We start from the raw sequence: 19460 nt of genomic DNA on the forward strand, positions 1-19460 counted from the left end.
GGAAGCTCAAGTGCTTCAGAAATTCAGAATGCAGATGTGCAAATAAACATGCATTCAAATCAAATGAATAATTGAAGCCACTGATCTCCTTACTGAAGTGACTATGTGGGGAGCTGCTGCATCTCCCTAAGGTTCATAATGATTGTTCTTTTTCAGCTTGAAGAGTCCCAGTGAAGGGATGGCTTTCCGAATTTTTTCCGTGAAGCAGTAAATTCCCCGGGAAGGTGCAAGTTTCTTCTGGAGAACAATCCACTGATCTTGAGGGACAGCAAAGTTCATTTGATGGCATCTGCTCTGAACACATTCTCCTTGCCGATTTCTTTCAGGGAAGAAAGATTCTGACTCAACTGTCCACATCACATCTGCACCAGTTCAGCGTTTTGTTTTTTGTAAACTCTAGGGCATTCAGACTGTTGTAACTTCAAATTCCAAAAGCGGTGTGCTGAACAGCTTGAGTGTGGATTCATTTACAACAAACATCGGAACCCCTGGCTGGTCCACAGATAGTGTTTTAGGTCTTGAAGTACCTGCCCCAATGGAAGTATCAACACATGGTTGGCAAGGTGGAATACATAGTGAAATATTGTGTGGATGGGGGGCCCTTTAAAACATAGTTTTAAAGCTGCTCCTTTTGTGGGGTGGGGCATATGACTTCTTTGGAACTGTTTGTATGGCAGGGTTGGCTTTTCTGTTTTAAAAGCAAAACCTTCGTGTTTACCTAATCAGCTCACATGTGCATAGGAAACGTTGAGTCAGATCTGTGGCATATTGCATTAGGTCAAGTGGTGTCATGATGTAACATGAGGTCGGATGTCCGTGGCTGCCTGAAGGACTCTTGGAGATGAGGTTGTCTGAAAAATGTGGTGAAAATAAGAAAAGGTGATGACAATCCCCACCCCTGAGAAACAAGGACCCCAGCCAACCAAAAATGGGGTGTTGGTGTTTGCTGGCCAAACATTAGCAGTTAGTTAGGAATTTGGGTTTCCTATGAGAAGTTGTGGAATTAGCGCTCCTGTCCTGGCACATCTCTGTATTATGCTACACACCGGTTTTTTTTTTTATTTACAGTTAAATGCAATTTATTGTTGTATACAGCAGTGCTGGTTTTGTCTGTAGTAGTTAAGCAGTGATAAAAAGTTAATCTTATTTTTGTTAGAAATGGGTGCAACTATATAAAGTATGTTCACTTTATCTTTATGAAGATTTTTTGTACAGTTCTGAGGATTTAAATATACGGCATGGGGTTGGATTGTTTGCTTGCATACAATCGATAGCATATAGTGATCTTAGCTTCCAACATGATTTCTGTGTCTGAGAGCATCTGGAATCAAAAGTGTTGTGTTTTTAAAACTTATAGGTCTTCTATTGAATTTATATTTAATAATTTGAGTCACACTGCTCCGAACAGCTGTTTAAATACATTGCATAGAATGGTTTAGAAGGAATTAAAACTAGCCACAAAATCGGCCTAGTATGAAACTGCCCTGTAAGATAAGATAGCAATCTTGTGATTTATGGCTGAAGCTAATTTGTTCACAACTTTTAGGGGGTTATTAGAATTGGTCTAAGCACAAAACTATTTTTCCCTTAATGGTCAGACATACAGTAACTTACATTACATTACAAGGCAACATAATCTTTATCTCTTTGGTTGATGTAAAAAGATATCCCTTCACTCAGTAACTCGATTTTAGTATGTAACATATGAGGAATATTTCACTTACTGTTACAATTATTTAGCCACTCTATCTGGCAGATGTTTCATGGCTTTCCATAGCCTTCCAATGTCCAGGCTATGTTTAAATTAAATTAAAGAGGGATAGGAAAACCAGCTATAAACCTATTCCAAAATGTAGACCAATAGCATTATATGGATAAGCACTTATTTTATTTAATTTTTAAACTCCATGAAATCAGCACGGAAATTACATTTGTCAGTCCCTTTGTTTCATAACTGAGGTTTCCTTTCCTTGTGAAATCTGAGTTTAAAAAGAGACCTTTCATAACTGAGCAGGTTTGCTCGTTTTCGAGAAGTTACACACAGCAAACATATTTTTGGAATGGCTCTGGTAAACACCTAGTCTTTATTTATTTAATGTGGTCTTCTAAGGTATGTTGTGTTTGCTTTATAGTAAGGAAAACCATTTACATTTTCAAGGTAAATTTATGTGACAAATAGCTGGAATGTGTCTTTAAAAAGTGCCTGTTAGGAAATGACTGAAATCTTGGCAGTGAGTTAAGTCAGGTTCCTTGTTTTGCCTATTATGAATGATAACATTGGAAACAGGCTAGTTTAATCCCACCACATTTTGAAGTATGAATCTGTGGCCTCCACAGGCCAAATAGGAGTTACACCTTCAATAGCTGAGGATAGAACTGGAAAAATGTAATAAGGATCAATCAATTGTCCACTGAAGTCAGTGGCAGCCTTTCCATTGAATTCATGGGTGTTGGATTGGGCTCATGTTTAGTTCTATTGTACATCCCAGTCAAAGTAGAACATCACTGCTCCATTACCCTGTCTGTGAGAATCAGTCATCTTGTAGAAGGAGGGAAAGAAATCTGGACTGGAATAACAGGAAAATCTGAGAATCACCAAGAAGCATATGTACAAATTCAATTGACCAAGAATTTATCTTTCTTACAAAAGAGGAAGGTGAAAAACATAAAAAGTGAAGTTGTGAATATAAAATAAATGATATCCTCATTCTATACCTTGAATTATCTACAGCCAAACAATTTGGATTTTCAGAAACTGGTATTAGCGTAAGTCTGTGTCTCTGGTTAGTTTTATAGGTGCTGTTCAACAGATAAATCAGGAATTTGAGGAGCAACCATTCTTTGAGGTTCTGGGTGCTATTAGTTAAATAATATCTCTATCGTATTTAGGAAGGGTCACATCCTGCCTGGCATTATTAAGGCATATCTTTAGTTGTGTTCAATTGTATATACCAGCTGCCCATATTTAGGAGGAACAGGCTCTGTTTTTAGCCAAATATATACTGATTTTACATCCGTCTTTCCAAGCATTTTTCAATCTAATATGTTTCAATAGAGTTTCTAGGGGCAGTGTCCCCTTGTCTTTATATTATCAAATGCCCTGATTCAGCAAGGTTCTTAAGAATGTGCCTCACTTTAGGCATGTGAGTAGCCTCACTGATGTCAAGGGGGTCATATTTTTAAAGGTCTTTAGGTGCCTACCACTGAGCTCAACAGGCATTAGGCACCTAAATACCTTGGAAAATCTGGGCCTAAGGGATCCAGTAGTTAAGCACCTCGCTGAATTGAGGCCTCATAGGCTTTCATTGCTGGCGAGTAAGTTTCATTTCAACACCAATATAATCAACCAGAAACATCATGTCACACAATTGCCACTGAAAAGAATCTGGTTCCACACGCTGGATTTCCAGAGAACATAACAAGTTTCGTTGGGAAACTTTGCAGAGTTACTGCAGTGCTTTCCTGAATCAGGGCCCCACAAGTAGTCCCACTGGAGTTAATGTGCATTGGAAGCAATCTAGGGCAGAGTACCTGAAGTCAATGGGACCATTAACACAGTAAGGTGCTACTGAGCAGGAGTTTGTGTGCCAGAATTTGGCTCCTATTTTGATTTTTTCATTATGCGGAGTGTGGATACAGGAGAACAGCAAAGAGGGGAAAAACCCCACTAAAATATAAGAAGTCACTTTGGTTTTTATTTTAGTGTCACACTAAAATTTTAAGGCAATTGATGTTGGGAATTAAATCATTTGAAACCCCTCCCTAGTAACTGCATTTCTGTTGCTCTTACCTGGCTTTGAAGCAGCTATTGAGTTGAATAGCTATTGACCGTAGGCTGCCTCTGCCTGCAGTTTATGTATTTGCTTTTTTTCTATGAAAAACGGGTTTTTTGTTTTTACTACTTCCTGTGTACAAAAGTTTAGTGTAAATGGGTTTTGCCTTTGCATGATCTTTACGGGGCTGTCTTTTTGTTTATAAAACAATAATTTTTCTAAATACAAAACTGTTAAATATCTTTGTTTTGTTTTCTGAATTGTGAAATAAAACCCATACCAAAAACAGATGCCAACCCCTTGTTTTTAATGTTTAATTTTTCAATGGCTTTATTTAGGAGGCTGGCCTGGGCTACCTATTTTTATTTATTTATAGCACACTAGCACCTGGGCACCTCAATTAAGATCCCGAGGTGCTCGGTGCTGTGCAAATGGGACAGCTACCATCTTGGCCGACGTACCGCGGATTGAATCAGGGACTTCCAAAGCTGAAAGCGTAAATCTTTAACTGAGAGGCCAAGCTCTGTAGCTCGGGTTGTAACAAACTCACATCTTCTGTCGATCGGGCACAGAGGGGAATCTATTATTTTGGGGAAGTTCTATGGCCTATGATATACAGGAGGTCAAACTAGATCACAGTGGTCCATTCTGGCCTTGGAATCTATGAATCTACAATAGACACTGAACAGTAGGTTATATATAGGCCTGGTCTACCCTACAAAATTAGGTTGACTCATGTCTACACTCCATCTGACATAAGTGCCCCATTACAACGACACAGTAAAACCACCTTCCCGAACCGTGTGGAGCCCTCATCGAGCTACCTAAGTCAACATAATGTGAGTGTAGACACTGCACGACCTGTGCCATCCCTAACAGTTCTCCAACAGCTCAGGTCCCACAGTGTCCTAATCCCTGTGACAGTGATTGCTCTGGCCACAGTTGTAAACCGCACTACTCATGAGTTATGGAGACTGGAAGCCACACAATTCCTTTAAAATCTCCCAAGTGTTTTGGAAATGTCTTTTCCTGATTGCCTACCTTGGTGGAGCACACCGAGCCGCGCTCCCTTGTTCTGCACAAGAGACCATGCGAGCTCCATTTGCTCGACCCATTCATGCCTGGAGTAGACAGGAGGAATTGGTTCGCGTGATCCTATGGGAGAGAAAAGGCTGTGTAAGGTCAGCTATGGACCAGCTGTAGAAATGTGGACATCTACAGAAAGATTGCACAGGAGTCTCAGGCAAAGCAGTAGGACAGGGATCTGCAGCAGTGTCACATGAAAGTGAAGGAACTGTGGAAGGCATATCATGAGGCCAGGGAGGCCAACAATCAATCTGAGGCTGAGCTGCAGACCTGTCTCTTTTACCACAAGCTGCATGCCATGCTTGATGGAGACCCACCAGCACCCCACAAACCACTGTGAACACCTTAAAGGTGCCTGAGACAGAGACCCCTGCCATGAACCGTGAGGAGGAGGAGGTGGGGAAGAAGGGGGTTGGGTCCAGCCAAGTCACAGAGCAGGACCTTTCGAGACTCCTCCACAGTCTAGCAAGCCAAGCCCAATGAAGGGAAGGGACCTCGGCTGATAGTGTGCGTGCATTTTCCCTTAAAGTGTTTATATTTAAAGATGGCTCCCATCCTGTCCCCAAGGTATGACACAGGTATCTACTCTTCATTGTTTTACTCATCATATAAGAGGAGGCAGAATTGTTATCTGCTTTACATTCCCCTGTTGGGTTTGGCTGTTGGGCATGCAGAGCTGTTCATTTATGTACACAGGGATATCCCTTGTATCCAGGCATGCCAATGGGAGAGGGGGCCAAGGGGTTAATTGCCCACGGGCCTGGCGATTTAAAAGGGCCTGGGCGGATAGATACGTATTCTTTTAATAAAAATTAAGATAAAAACCAAAAGAACTCCAGTTTCCTGCGGCTCAGTACAGAGCGCCGTCCCTCGTTGTGACAGTAACCATTTGCCAGCACACTTCTGCACCCTGCTGGTCTGGCAGAGCATCAGCAACAGCAGCCTGGGACCTGTGCAGCTTGCTGCCCCCTCTGGCTGCTTGGGAGCAGCTGTGCCTGCCATGCTGGCTCTCCGGCTGCGGGGCTGAGGACAGGGAGACGCTGACCTGTGAGAGCCACAATGGACAATGTATGTGCACTGAAATGGACAGAAATTTTGCTGCCTTTCCACTTTCAAAGTCCCATCCCATTAATCTGTGTCAAAAGTTTGTAGTGCAAAGTTGGGCGTTGTTTTTCTGCACAGGTTTTTGCAACTCAATACCTTTCTATTTTTTGAAAATAAAATGATAGCTCACAACACATATTGAAGAATGAACAGTGGTACTCAAAGCACCCAGTAACTTGTAAATGTAGAGCAACAAAGGAAGCCCTCCTGGGTTCAAGAAAATACCCAGCTGTATTTATAAATGTACAGCGAGGGCTACCCAATTCCTAACAGCACCCAACACTTCAGGCTGAGAGAACAGCCCAGCACAGAACGTTACTGTGGCTGAATGTCAAAGTGCCTTTCACAGACTTCTTCAAGCTTTTGCAATGGCCTTTGTGTCCAGCTGTGCAGAGTCAGCAGACAGCCGCTCCACCTCCGTCGTCCACCCTGGGGGCAGCTTTTCTTCCTTTGCCTCACAGCTATTATATGGGACGCAACAGGCAGCTACAACCATTGGGATATTTTTCTCAGTGAGATCCAATCTAGTGAGTAAACGCTGCTAGCTTCCCTTAAATCTTTCAAAAGCACATTGGACAGTCATTCTGCATCTGCTGAGCTGGTACCTGAATCTTTCCTTGGTCCTGTCAACATAACAAGCGTACAGCTTCATGAGCCACAGGAGCAAGGGGTAGGCTGGGTCCCTCGGAATCGCTACAGGCATTTTGATATTGCCAATGGTAACCTGCTGGTCAGAACAGAATGTCCCTGCCTGCAATTTTCTGAACAGTCCTGTGTTCTGAAAGATCTGAGCATTGTGCCCTTTACCTGACAAGTCCACATTGATATCAGGGAAGTGTCTCTGGCGATCCACCAAGTCTTTCATAACTGTAGAAAAGTAGCCCTTTCCTGCTGATGTACTCTGTGGCAAGGTGGGCTGGTGTCAAAGTAGGACATGTGTGCCGTCTATTGCCCCACCGCAGTTCAGGAACCCCATTGCTGCAAAGCCATCCACTATGTCCTGTACATTGCTGAGAGTCAGAGTCCTGCATAGCAGGAGACAGTTAATGCCCCTGCACACTTGCATGACAATGGCTTCTCCTCTGGATTTTCCAACTCCAAAATGACTTCCTACTGACTGGTAACAATCTAGCATTCTAGCATCCAGAAAGCTGTCTTCTCTCCTGTCGGGGAGGGAAACTATTTTTCCCTGTTTGGCCATAGACTTTAAAACATAATAGCATTAAGTATCCATATTTCCTCACATACATTTCATGATGATATTAATCACCAGTTTCATTAGCTTTCAGAAAATACCTAACTCTTATAATGCAGTAGTATTGTATACAATCAGTTGATTCAATTGCTTATCACTTGAGGTTCAGATTCCCTGTCTTTATAGACTGGTGAAGCTTTGCAATGGATTTGTCTGAAGGTTACTGTTCAAGCTGTGGGGAAGGTGACAAGAAGTCTGGTGGTAAAGGAAGCTCCATGCTGTTTCTTCCCCCACTTGCTAGCTTAATAGCTTTGTTTACCTAATATGTAAAAATGGACCATTTTTTGGCTGAAGATCAGGTTGGTCAGAGAATCAAAAACACATTCCTTTGTCTAGGGCAGACTTGTTTACCAACTTCCCTGGACATGCCTTGTTTAAACAAACTTTAGTCAGAGTTTTAGCCTATATCTATAACTCTTAATACTCACTGTGTACATACATCACACAGGAATATAAATGATCAGTGAGTTATTAGTTTTCAAATGATACTTTACGCAGTATATTTTGTACAAAGATTACAGTAATGTGTGGGATGCTTACTGTCACACACAGCCCCTCTAGCTGCTGCAATGTAGGCATACCCAAAGAGCTTCCACGCAGGGGTTTAATGCAGTTTAACTAGTCCACTTTAAATTCACACTGTTAGTTAATTTGGATTACTTTTCCTGAGTGCCCTGTGTAGACAATCCCATAGTGAAGTTTGTCTTCTTAGCCTGCAGCCAGACTGACACAATAGCTCTGAGGAGTATGAACTGCCCAATCACCTTTATGGGTTATTAACATTAAAAAAGATGACCCCCATAAATGGCAACAGCATTAACTATTTCACTGCTCATTATTTTAGCAAAGCACTTCTGGTAGCTAATGTGCTTATTCCACAATCCCAAACTGCCTCCTCCACCTCCCAGATGCAAAAGCCCCTAACAGTCCCCCTACTCAGTTCCCCAAACTCACAATCAATGCAAAAACCGGTGGCCCATTGGAAATGTGGGCAGGGTCATATAAATTGAATGTAATAGCAAAATAAATACACAGGGGCCGCCATGTGGATTGTAATAGTCGTTTCCACATTTAATTAATTAAAAACCCTCTGTGTCATCTTAAACAAAACTCCTGTAGAATTTCTGGTCTTCTGCACCAGGGTGCTGCAAAACACCCAGGGCCCTTGCTGCAAAACTGAGGTCTAGCTTGCCAGAGGGGGAACCTAGGGCCTTGTCCACAGTCTTATTACTCTCTCACTGATATCTCTGACCAGAACCTCCACTGGTGTCAGTTGCCATTAACTTCAGTGGAGCTATGACAGCTGATACCAGCAGAGCATCTGCCCCTTTGTCTTATCTCTTCTTAAGCAACATGTTCTACCATGCACCTGCCCACAAAAGCTATTCATAGCATGAGCTATCTGCAACCTATACTGCTATTGCCTATTAGGGCTGTAAGTATGAGCCAGATGTGCAAAGGCCCAGGGCAAAACCCATTGGTCAAAAAAAAAATAGGAGAGAATAAGAAAAAGCATATTTGTGCTCCTCTACAGTTTTTTAGCCCAATTTTTCCATCTTGTTGGCTTTGCACCTTGGTTCCACCTTTTCCGCTTGCTCTGCCCTGGTTACAGCCCTGGGGAAAATACCCCAGGTTCTCTCTCTCACACCTAATATAACAAAGAAACCAGCCTTTTGAAATGGGGGGGATCCCAACCTGAGAATTTGGTCAGCCCTGTTATTGGGAACATGGGGTAAGGATTTTACCATGAACCAAGTCTAGCTTGTTAAGTGTTGGCTACTAGAAAGTGTTTTATCTTAATTTCTCTTGTAACCATTACTGAGACTTGAATTCGCTTAAAATCCTTTCTTCTTTTGTTAATAAACTTGTTTCATTTTTTATTCTTAAACCAATCCAGCACTGAGTTTAAACTGAACTATTTGGTAACTCCAGTTAAAGTAGCAAACTGTTGAATATTGACCCTTTACAGGGGCAACAGACCTTTAATAGCTGCACTTTGCAGGAAAGGGCTGGACAGGGCAGAACACCCCTTTTGGGTGAAATTGAGGACTGGGAGTGTGTTGGGGTCACCCTGCAAATAGTAACCCAGGCTGGTGGAAGCTAATGTTGCTGACAGGCTGCTGGGGTCAGAGTTGCTGGACCAGGGCTGAAGCTATACACAGACACTTAGGTGTGCCCTGCAGGCTGGTAGAGTATTTGTAAGCGGGTCAGGTTGGAAGTTAAACAGCAAAGCATTGTGAGGCACCTAAATTTGCAGGACAGGGAGGGACATAATCCCTCACTGGTCGGGATTGCACCGTGAAATGTCACAACCCCTTTCTGTGGGGCAAGAGGATACTTTTCTTTCTTTGACCTGGACATCTCTTCACCTGAGATTTCTGACTATGTTGCAGTCGTAGGGAGTCTGACTCCTTGGTAGAAATGTTTCTCACATGGGCTTGATGCGAACCTGCAAAAGGCTCCCTGGCACATTACAGTGTCTCTGAGCCATACAATTCCTCACATACATTCTTTTTAATAATGGGTTGAAATAATCTGAGGCTATAAATACAAAGCACCATGCCTGGTATGTGGGCACGTTCTTTCTGAGCCCTGCCATGATTTGTCAAATGCAGCTCGGCAAGGTTTTCAGGCACCTATGCCAGCTATGGGCCTGAGTCTCATTTATGCTAAAGGCTCTCTTTAAGACACTTAAATTACATTTGTGCTACTTTAGGGTATAGCAGGAGCAGTGCAAAAGTGTAAATGGAAACCAGCCCCTATATCTTCCCGGCTGTGGTTAAAATAGGATTGCTGAGTTGAATCAACAGACAAGGGATCCCTAATGCAAACCCCTTCTGGAGCGTTTACTCACCACCAGCTGTACTGTGTGTACAGTCAAATGCTGTATGCAATTTCCCTCATCTCCCCGCTCCTTCAGAGCCAAGCACATCTTAGTGCTATTAAGTGTCAGACTTAAATATAAGCCTATTTACAGTGGGGTTCAAACTCAGGGTACACAAAGAACATTATAGCTATGAGCTAAAGATGATCGAGGTCCAAGCTCACAAAACCAACTGAGTCCTTAGGAATGCTTTGCAAATATCATGAAAGCACAGTCCATCATAGACCTAGAGGACCCCTCTTGTAAACAGCTGTGGGAGATCAGTCACCCTGTGAGAATACAGTAGACAAACACTCAGAATATATTGCTAAGAGAAGTGGTGGCCTAAAGCACCTTGAGGTTCTTATTTCAGCAGCTTTCTATAAGTCCTTCTCTTGGTGAGCATGATACACCGTAAGATAACGAAGCGAACTACTGTGTTACTCTCGCACCCCACTTGCATACTACACCAAGAAGATAGAGGAGCAGATTTTCAAAAGAGTTCAGCATCCAGGCATTTCCATTTAGAGCAATTGTGAGAGCTGGCACCCTTTCAAAAATCTGGCCCTGAGGGAGCAAGTGCACTCTGAGCAGAGAGCTAGAAATTCCTGAGGGACCCTCCTAGTTCTAACATTGACGAACCTGTGGCCTTGGGCAAGTGGCCTATCTCTTTGGCTCACCTTTGTAAACTAAGGCGAATACCCACCTCACAGGGGTGGGGCAAGGATTGAGTCCTTATTAGTTAAGTGCCAAAGGAGGGATGAAGCCAGATTAAAAAATTATTATTTGTATTCTGGTAACACCGAAGGGCCCCAGTCATGGATCTGGACCCCAGTGTGCTGGGTTCTGTACAGAAACAGTCTAAAAAGATGGTCCTTGCCCCCCAAAGAGTTTACAATCTAAGTATGAGATGAGAGACAACAGACGAGGACACACAAGGGAAGCACAAAGAAACGAGTCGATATGGGAAGCAGTGATCTCTGCACACCAGTGGTCTAGCCATTGTAGGCATGGCAAAGGAGAATTTTAAGGAGGAACATGATGTTTTGGATGGTTCCAGGGAGCTCTTGCCATGCATGAGGGGGCAGCCTGGGAAGAAGCCTGAGGTTTACTTGTTTGAAATGTTAACAAATGGGCAATGTAGGCTGGTATCATTGTAAGAGATGTCACAGAACGAGGTACATGCCTCTGGGTGGGACCACTTTCTAACAGCTGTCCGCCTATGCATTAATCACAGCCATCCAAGAATGTGGTGTCTGTAGCTTGGCAGAGGATGCTGAGCGCGTCAGGAAGTTAACACTGTCCGAATGGAATTGAGGACAAACTTTTGCTAGACACCAGGGAGATCTATTTTCTCCTCAGCAGGGTTATAAAACAATCTTGGCATCAAAGACCCAGCTGGGGAACCAGGATGTGTTTTCCTTTCAAGATGAAAATGTGAGATAAAGCTGGGCTAAACGGGTCTGGTAGGACAGATGGGCTATTCCAAAGAGAAGTGATTTATAAGTAGAACTGGTGGGAAATTTTCCAACAGAAGCATTTTCTATTGGAAACGCTGATGTGACCAAATCCAATTGTTTTGCAAGAGCATGTCGATTGTGTCAAATTTTTGATGAGAAATTATCAGAACATTTTGTATTGATAAGGTCAAAATTCATGCACACCCACATGTTAGATAATATATGAGCTCAGGTGAAATCAATGCTAAGTCCCTAATAAAGAAATTGTGTGTCCAATTTGCAGTCTACTCCTGTGGTCTGAATGCAGACTGTAGCTCTGACAGATTTGCCAGTTTAAAAAAAAAAAAAAATTTGCTCAGAGAGCCAGATTTAAAATTAGTTGCCTCAGCAGAGCTATTGGGAGAGAATCTTGCCAGTCTAAGGGCCGCAGCATTAGAGGTTCAGGGGGTATAAAAGAATCCAGCAGCCCAGTTTAAATTGTAACCAAAAAAGTTTGCTCAGGGAGGGTTCCCTAGCTCTTTGATGACAGGCGTCTCCATTAGCTCCTCCAGCAGGGAGAACAAACTCTATAAAAAGACTTTCTAAAGTAAATATGAGTGAGTCACAGATTCATGATTCCAAAAGCTAAATGTTAGTAATTCATATACTGGAAATATAAATATTGGTGGGATTTTTAAGGCCGGTCTTTTCATATGCAATAATACAGAGAGGTACATGTGTTCCTTCTTCCACTCATTTTGTCTTGTAGGTTCCAGTATTTCGAGTTGGGGATCTGACCCGATGTCTCAGGTCAAATAAGTTGCTTTGGCTCAATGCAGTCCCTAGGGGACAACAGTCTTCGCTGGAGGAAAACTATGTCAGATTCAGCTGACTTTGGCACAGCTAAGCCGGCTCTGCTAAAGAAAAGCATTGTACACAGAGCAGCAAGGACTGGAGGCCGACTTGCCTTGGTCAGTCCAGGTCAGTTTGAAGGTTAGTGGTGGGGCGCTCTTGGGAACCCAATGTACTGCTCTGCAGATAGATGAGCAACTGACCCCTTCTTTTTCACAACTATAGGTTTTCATGCAAACCCTGGATCTCCATAGCACTGTTACAGAGTTAAGTAACACACTGACAGGACAGGTGGTCTTAATTATTCCATCAAAACATTTTTGTTGGATGAAAAATGGCTTTTCAACCAACTTTCCCCCCAGTTTGGTCAACATTTCCAGGTTTTGTTTTTGATTTTTTTTCTTTTAATTTTTACTCAAAGCAGTTGTCAAAAAGTGAAATGTTTTGGCTTTCAGATTTTAATGGAAATGCAGAAAAATTTACATTGGAAAATTTTTGAAATGCCCCATGGAAAATATATCTATTACCAGCTCTAAGTGTCAGACCTAAATAATGATTAATGGCAGAGGAGTGGGTACAGTATAGGCAAGGAGGGGAAAAAGTTTTCTGCTAGGACTAGAAAGGAGGAGGAGGGGGAGAGTCAGTGAAAAAGGAAGATGATTCCAGGCAGCAAGAGCAGTGGAGGAGACACTCTTGTATCAGCGGGACCAGAATCTATGAAAGAGGCAACTTGGGCTCGCTGAGAAATGAAGATCATAAAGAAGGCTGGAGTAAGTCCAAGGAGGTTTGTGAAAACATTGAAATGGACACTGAAATGAAGGGGAAGCCAGTCCCCAAAAGCCAGTGGGGTTGTTTGAGGAAAGGGATGGATCATGATGCTTTGTCCCATCAGAAACCCAACTTCCAGTTTCTCCCAAAGAGAAGTGACCTTTACTTCCCCCCTGTTATTAAAGACTGAGTCTCATCGCCAGGGGCTATTGTACTCCTCCCTTTACTACTGGCTTTAGATCTCTCCCTCTCTTTCTCTAGCTGGCTGAGTATCTAACCGTGCCAGAAGTAGGCAGGGAGCAGGACTCCCTGCTGCTGCTTCACTGGTCCTATATTGCTTTTTGTCCATTGTTATCCAGCTTGCTCCTCATCCCTCCAGCCATACCCAAGCGTTAATGAGGCCTCCATTTGCAGGGGAAAACATTTAGCTCCCAGCATTTGATTAAATAATTAGCATACGAGGCTTTAGGTCTGAAACTTTGAATTTTATTTTTTGGTTTAGAGAAGCAGGTCAGGTAGAGGCCTCTTTCCAGGAACTGGGGATTGATAGTCACTCTACAGATTTCTTCTTTCCGTCTTTGGATTCTTTCCAGCGTGCAGAGAAAAGCCATACTGTGAGCTCGAGGATAAATATTCATTCCTAACAGAGCCAGGAGCTGTGTTGGCACAGGATGCTAGCAAGTGTGTATGGAGCTGACCTGCTCTCACACCACCGAACCTGGGCATCTCAAGGAGGGGGAAAATAAGGGCTTGTCTACACCTGTGGTAAAGCACTGTACAGCGACGTGATTTCTAAAGCGCACTGATGGGTTGCACGTTGGTCCTCGCAGACTCTGATGGGTGCACTAAAAGTTCACTAGTGTGCTTTAGTATAGTGCTGAAACAGCACGGAGTTAAAGGTGCACGACGGAGCTTTTAGTGTTCACGAGCAGGGTTGACATGGAGCAATTAATGAGCAACACATTCGTGCACTTCAGAAATTACACCCCTATGGCTGCAGACAAGCCCTAAGGCTGCTTCTCCCACACCCACTCTGTCCGCTCTCCTTTTGTGGCTCTGGGGGGGCATGTTGTTTATGCTGGGAATTAGCTGAGGCTCCCCAGGCAGAGCTTGACTCTTCTTCCCTGAAACAGTATGAGAAAGAGGGGCTAGAGGCAACCCTGCCTTTCACCGTGAACATCATCTGCTATAAACTGTGAATTTCCTATTGCTGGTCTCAAGTGAAATGGGCATTCAAAGGCAATTCCTCCCTGGAGAAGTCTCTCCAATGGATTGGGCACATAGTCAATTGCATGGGTGTGTGGTGTATGTGTGTATACTTCCTTGTCCAGGTTCAGGTGGGCTCTTAAGCTCATGCCTCCTGTCACGGGAAACAAATCCACATCTCCATCTGACTGGGAGGGAGTCAGAACCCCCTTTCTAAGGACCAGGGCTTCTCTCCTGCCCCAAGGAATGCAAACTGTTCTTATTTCCATATTCAAAGAGCAAAATGTCCATGCTGGCTGGCTGGCTTTAATTTGAGGTTCAGGAAAACAACAATAAAGAAAAAAGATATACATTGATGTGTGAGTGAGAGAGAGCACAGTGTGGGTTACTCACACCTGCATGGACTCCCAAACCGACCCAGCGGCTGAGCAGAGCAGCTCCTGACCCTTCAAGCTGCCGTGCACAGAAAGGAGAGCACCATCTCTGCTACACTGACTTTTCTGCATGCTCTGCATAAATGGGTTATTTCACAGCAGGAGACAAACATATCCGTATGGGGATGTTTCTCTGATATACAAAGGCCTTGGAAAGCCTACAGCCGAGCAGTGCTGGTGGGAGTTGCTCGCAAAATGAAACAGATGGGCTGCAAGTCCCGAGGTGGTGCTGCTGGTGGGTAGCAGGGAGGAAGGGCAAGAACTATTCTCTCTCCTTGGGGCGCCAAAATCTCGGCAGATGCTGAGTTTTCATCCAAGCCTCAAGGAGCGAAATTGAAAAACACTCTGGGATGATGATTCCTCCTTCCCTTCTTATTAATGCCACCTGCCCTTCCAGCCTTTTGTACTCTTGGCCTTTAATTAAAAACAACAGTGGATGCCTTGCAACTAGGATGACCAGATGTCCATATTTTAGAGGGACAGTCCTGATAGTTGGGGCTTTGTTTTATATAGGTGCCTATTACCCCCCACCCCCAGTCCCAATTTTTCACACTTGCTATCTGGTCTCCCTACTTCCAACTTACACACTTCCTGCTTTGCATGCATCCTCACCCCACCCTGAGCTGAATGGTAGTGACCAGGCTCTGGGTGTAGAACGGCACAGCAGTAATCAACTGGTTTTCACAAATTAATAGACTTTGTTGCCAGTGTGTTTGCAGGCTGTCTCGGGGGCATGTCATGCTTACAGGCACCACTGCTTTACAAGAGTCAAACAAAAACATCTGTGTTTAAAAGCAGCTGTCTCCATCTGCTTCCATTCTAATTCCCAAGGAATTCATTTATAGATTCTGCAGCGGAGGCAGGGGACAGCATGAATTTGTAGGTTCTCTCCTTTAATTTTATGTTTACCTGCTGGAGAGTAAAACTTTTCTTTTTTTTCTTCCAAACCAATCTGTAATTCCCGAAGAATACACATTTCGCCCCACCCCAATGCTAGATTATAGGGTACAGGAATGGTTTTTTTCCTTAATTACTTCTAGTGGGGAAGCTGAAGGCTGTTGACATGTTTGTCTCTTGTGATCTCTGCTATGACCTGAAAATGTAATATGTGATTGCCAGAGAGAGTGATGAATGGGGCTCCAGGAAAACTAGGGGAGAAGGAAGCAAAAAACCAAAAATCTTGGCTTTCTTCTTTAATGAGAGTGCATAGTGCACTGAAAAGTCCCATTGCTTCTCACAGGTGTTCTGATTGATGCATGTGTGACGTTGCACCCCAAAATGCTTTATGGAAATATGCTTATGAAAGTAAATATGACATAACTGGAATATGTTTTAGGCTAGATATGGCATGTAACATATCTCTGCAAAGGTTATGATATACTGGATATATTCATCCTATTTCTATGCATGTATCATTTTTGTATTCAAAGTTATGCATATTGGCTATGTTCTTGTTTAATTTTAAGTAGCCTCGGTGAAGCAGTTGGTCAGCTTCCTGAGAAAAGACTATTCTCAGTAAGTGTCCAATCAAGGAACACTTAAGCTAGCAATGAACTTGGAGACGCCAATCCACATCTAAACTTTCCCGGGAATGTGGCCTGGCTGATAAGGAACTCAGTCATGCATGGACATTTGACTTGCCCATGTGACACCAAAACTCCATCTTGGAGCTGGATTCTGCATAGGAGAGAGAAGGGGGTCTCCACCCACAAGAGAAAGTCTATTTAAGCCCCTGGGAGACCCCTCCATTTTGTCTTCAGCTGGCTCAAGAGATAGCCTGTCCACCCCCAAAGGATACCTGGAAGAAACTGGATCAAAGGACAGTAACCACAGGGGTGTGAGTGATTGCTGGACCCAGACTAGAAGGAGTCTAGTCTGTAAAAGAAGCTTACCGGAATATCTCTGAGGGTGAGATTTCATCGTAATCACTTTCTTACTATATTAGGTGTAGACTTGTGTGTTTTATTTTATTTTGCTTGGTAATTCATTTTGTTCTGTCTGTTATTACTTGAGACCACTTAAATCCTACTTTTGTATTTAATACAATCACTTTTTACTTATTAATTAACCCAGAGTATGTATTAATACCTGGTGGGGGGGGGTAGGCAAACAGCTGTGTAGATCTCTCTATCAGTGTTGTAGAGGGTGAACAATTTATGAGCTTACCCTGTATAAGCTTTATATAGGGTAAAAGGGATTTATTTGGGGTTTGGACCCCACTGGGAGCTGGGCATCTGAGTGTTGGAGACAGGAACGCTTCTTAAGCTGTTTTCAGTTAAGCCTGCAGCTTTTGTGGGGATGTTGTTCAGACCTCGGGCTGTGTTTGTAGCAGGCAAGCGTGTCTGGCACAACCAGGCAGGGTTCTGAAGTCCCAAGCTGCCAGGGAAAACTGGCTCATAGGTAGTCTCAGTTGGCAGTCCAAAGGGGGTTTCTGTGACCAAACCCAGCTGAACCCAGGATCAGAACTGAAAACGTTACAACTACATCTATCCCTTAGCAAAGAAATGCAGTAAAGATTTAGTATTGATCCATCTTATGGGGATACATTTTCAAACTTGCCTCAAGGCAACCTTTACACTTGTGCCCCAAGGTTGCATGCTCAGTTTTTGCTCCCGCAGTCCAGATGCCTAACACCCTGGCTTTCATGCACAAATGCAATTGCCAGCACAAATCCAAGTTTTGTGCCTGAAAAAACTAGTGTGCAAAATTGCTGAACATTTAGAGGGCACCATAAAGCTGTGTAACAGTATGCTACAATAATAGCCCCCAAACGCTATGGCCTTTATACATCCCAGTTGAAGCAGGGAGAGCCAACTTTCATCTTCTGTAACAAAATAGGTTGTTGCACCTCAGCAAGAATTCATTGCCTACTGGTGACATTTAAGCTTAAAGGTGTGGCTTTGATGCCATAGGAAGCTAGAGGAGGCTACCTGGGTTATGCCTGCTTCAGTGCATCATCCAGGCAACCTGGCCATGCCCTTCCTCTGGTCAGCTGTGTCTATTTTTGCAGCTGCCCTGGCCGGTTTTAGATTCTATGGTGGATTGGGATTGCAGGTGCCCTGCAAGCTGATTGTTTGGTTACAGGTGAAGATGTTGGAGCGATTTCTGCCTCCCCAAAGTCTGTAAGAGTGATCTTTGCCCCAAGGCAATGGGTGGGAGTATGGAATGAACTACCAGCAAGGCGGGATCCCTACCACAATCAGCATGCATTAAATGGTTTAAAGTATGAGCAGCATAGCCCAGGGGTGAACAACCATGTTATGGTTCCTCCTCACAGTTTCTGACCTAGCAAGTGAAAATGATCTAGATATCTGGGAAGCCAATGAGAAATTGAAATAGTGGCTAACTTTGCCATTAATGGATTCCTTCCAAAAGGCTTGCTTGTTCCAGTCCCTTGGGCAGTTGAAGCGTATGCTGGTAACAGGTCAAATCAAGTCTGGAGATCATATATGTAATGGTTACCTGCTAGGTTTCTCCAACCCGTAGTCCTCAGTCTTCGCCCCCCTACCCCCTTGTGTGACCCAAAACATTGTCTCTCACCCGGTATGTGAAAAATCAAATAATAAATTGGTGAACAACTTACAAAAAATAGTTGCTTCTTCCCTCCCCAGTACAGGCTACTGCTGGGTCTTGGTATCCTTGGGATTCTGGAGCTTTTAGAGGGGACAGGAGAGTGGCATGGGGGGAGTCCCTTATACACACAAATATTAGAAAATCTAAACATATCACGTTCAGTTTTTGGAATCACATGCACTTTTTTGAAAAAAAAATCTGTGCCCCTTACATACCCAGGAGTCCAGTGGGCCAGTCCTCTGGGCTTCCTTGGTGGCATTACAAGCTGACCACTCTTTTGTTTTTCTTACCTGGTCTCTTTGATAAGTGACCGATATTTGTTAGCAACTACTTAGTATGGACAATATCATACTTGACTCCCCACTTCACCCAATAGGTTAGAAACAAGAATTTCCAGCACACTTGTAACTGCTTTGCTTGCTACTCTGCATTCCTCTGTCCTTTAGGGGGCACCTTTAATCCTGTTTAACTCCAGAGCCTGTTCTGGTTTCATTTCTGAATTTTGATGTGGAACTAGTGTCCACCTCATGTTTGGGGTTCTATGTTTAATTAATTAATTTAATTAATTAATTAACTGATTTTTTCAGTTGTTCTTCCTGGCATTTTTCCTGTAGGGAGCAAGGCAATGGAAGTCCAGGAAACCATTTGCATGCTTAAACAGTTTACAGGATTAAGACTATGGTGTGGGTGTGAATAACTTATTTCCAGTACGGAAGAAGCAGGGAAGGAAAGAAAAGGAGTGGGAGAAATTGACTAAGCACCATTGTCACAGTCATCCCAAATGGAGGACTTAGAAGAGGGCAGTAACATGGTATTGAAAGTCCATAGGAGTTCTAACTCATAACTGTGCCTTTAAAAATCTCCTTCTTGTGATTTATATGCCACCTTTATAGTAGCCACTTACTAAACCTTCAGTATCTTTGGCTCTCAGGTACTCACTGGTTTGGCTGGGTTTCCAATTTGAGCCTCTCCATTACTGGCATTGACAAAACTCTCATTGACTTAACTGGTACAGAATCAGGTCCTGAGTCACCCAGGATTTGGACTGAATGTCTAGTATGTATCCTTCCCATGTGGCCACACTGGTGCCTCCTTCTAATTGCATTA

General features: G+C 43.3%; 1 protein-coding gene across 2 annotated transcripts in view; it reads left to right on the forward strand.

Annotated features, from left to right (window-relative positions):
- Positions 1–4045, forward strand: part of CRISPLD2 (cysteine rich secretory protein LCCL domain containing 2) — a 40720-nt gene extending 36675 nt beyond the window's left edge. For both annotated transcript variants that reach the window (XM_084645070.1, XM_084645069.1), the window contains one exon: positions 157–4045. In XM_084645070.1, coding sequence (XP_084501196.1) covers positions 157–211 — 55 coding nt within the window. In that variant the 3' untranslated portion in view covers positions 212–4045. The remainder of the gene's footprint in view (positions 1–156) is intronic.
- The last annotated feature ends 15415 nt before the right edge of the window (positions 4046–19460 follow it).

This window comes from Lepidochelys olivacea (assembly GCF_965140295.1).
Source record: "Lepidochelys olivacea isolate rLepOli2 genome assembly, chromosome: 12".
NCBI lineage: Eukaryota > Metazoa > Chordata > Testudines > Cheloniidae > Lepidochelys > Lepidochelys olivacea.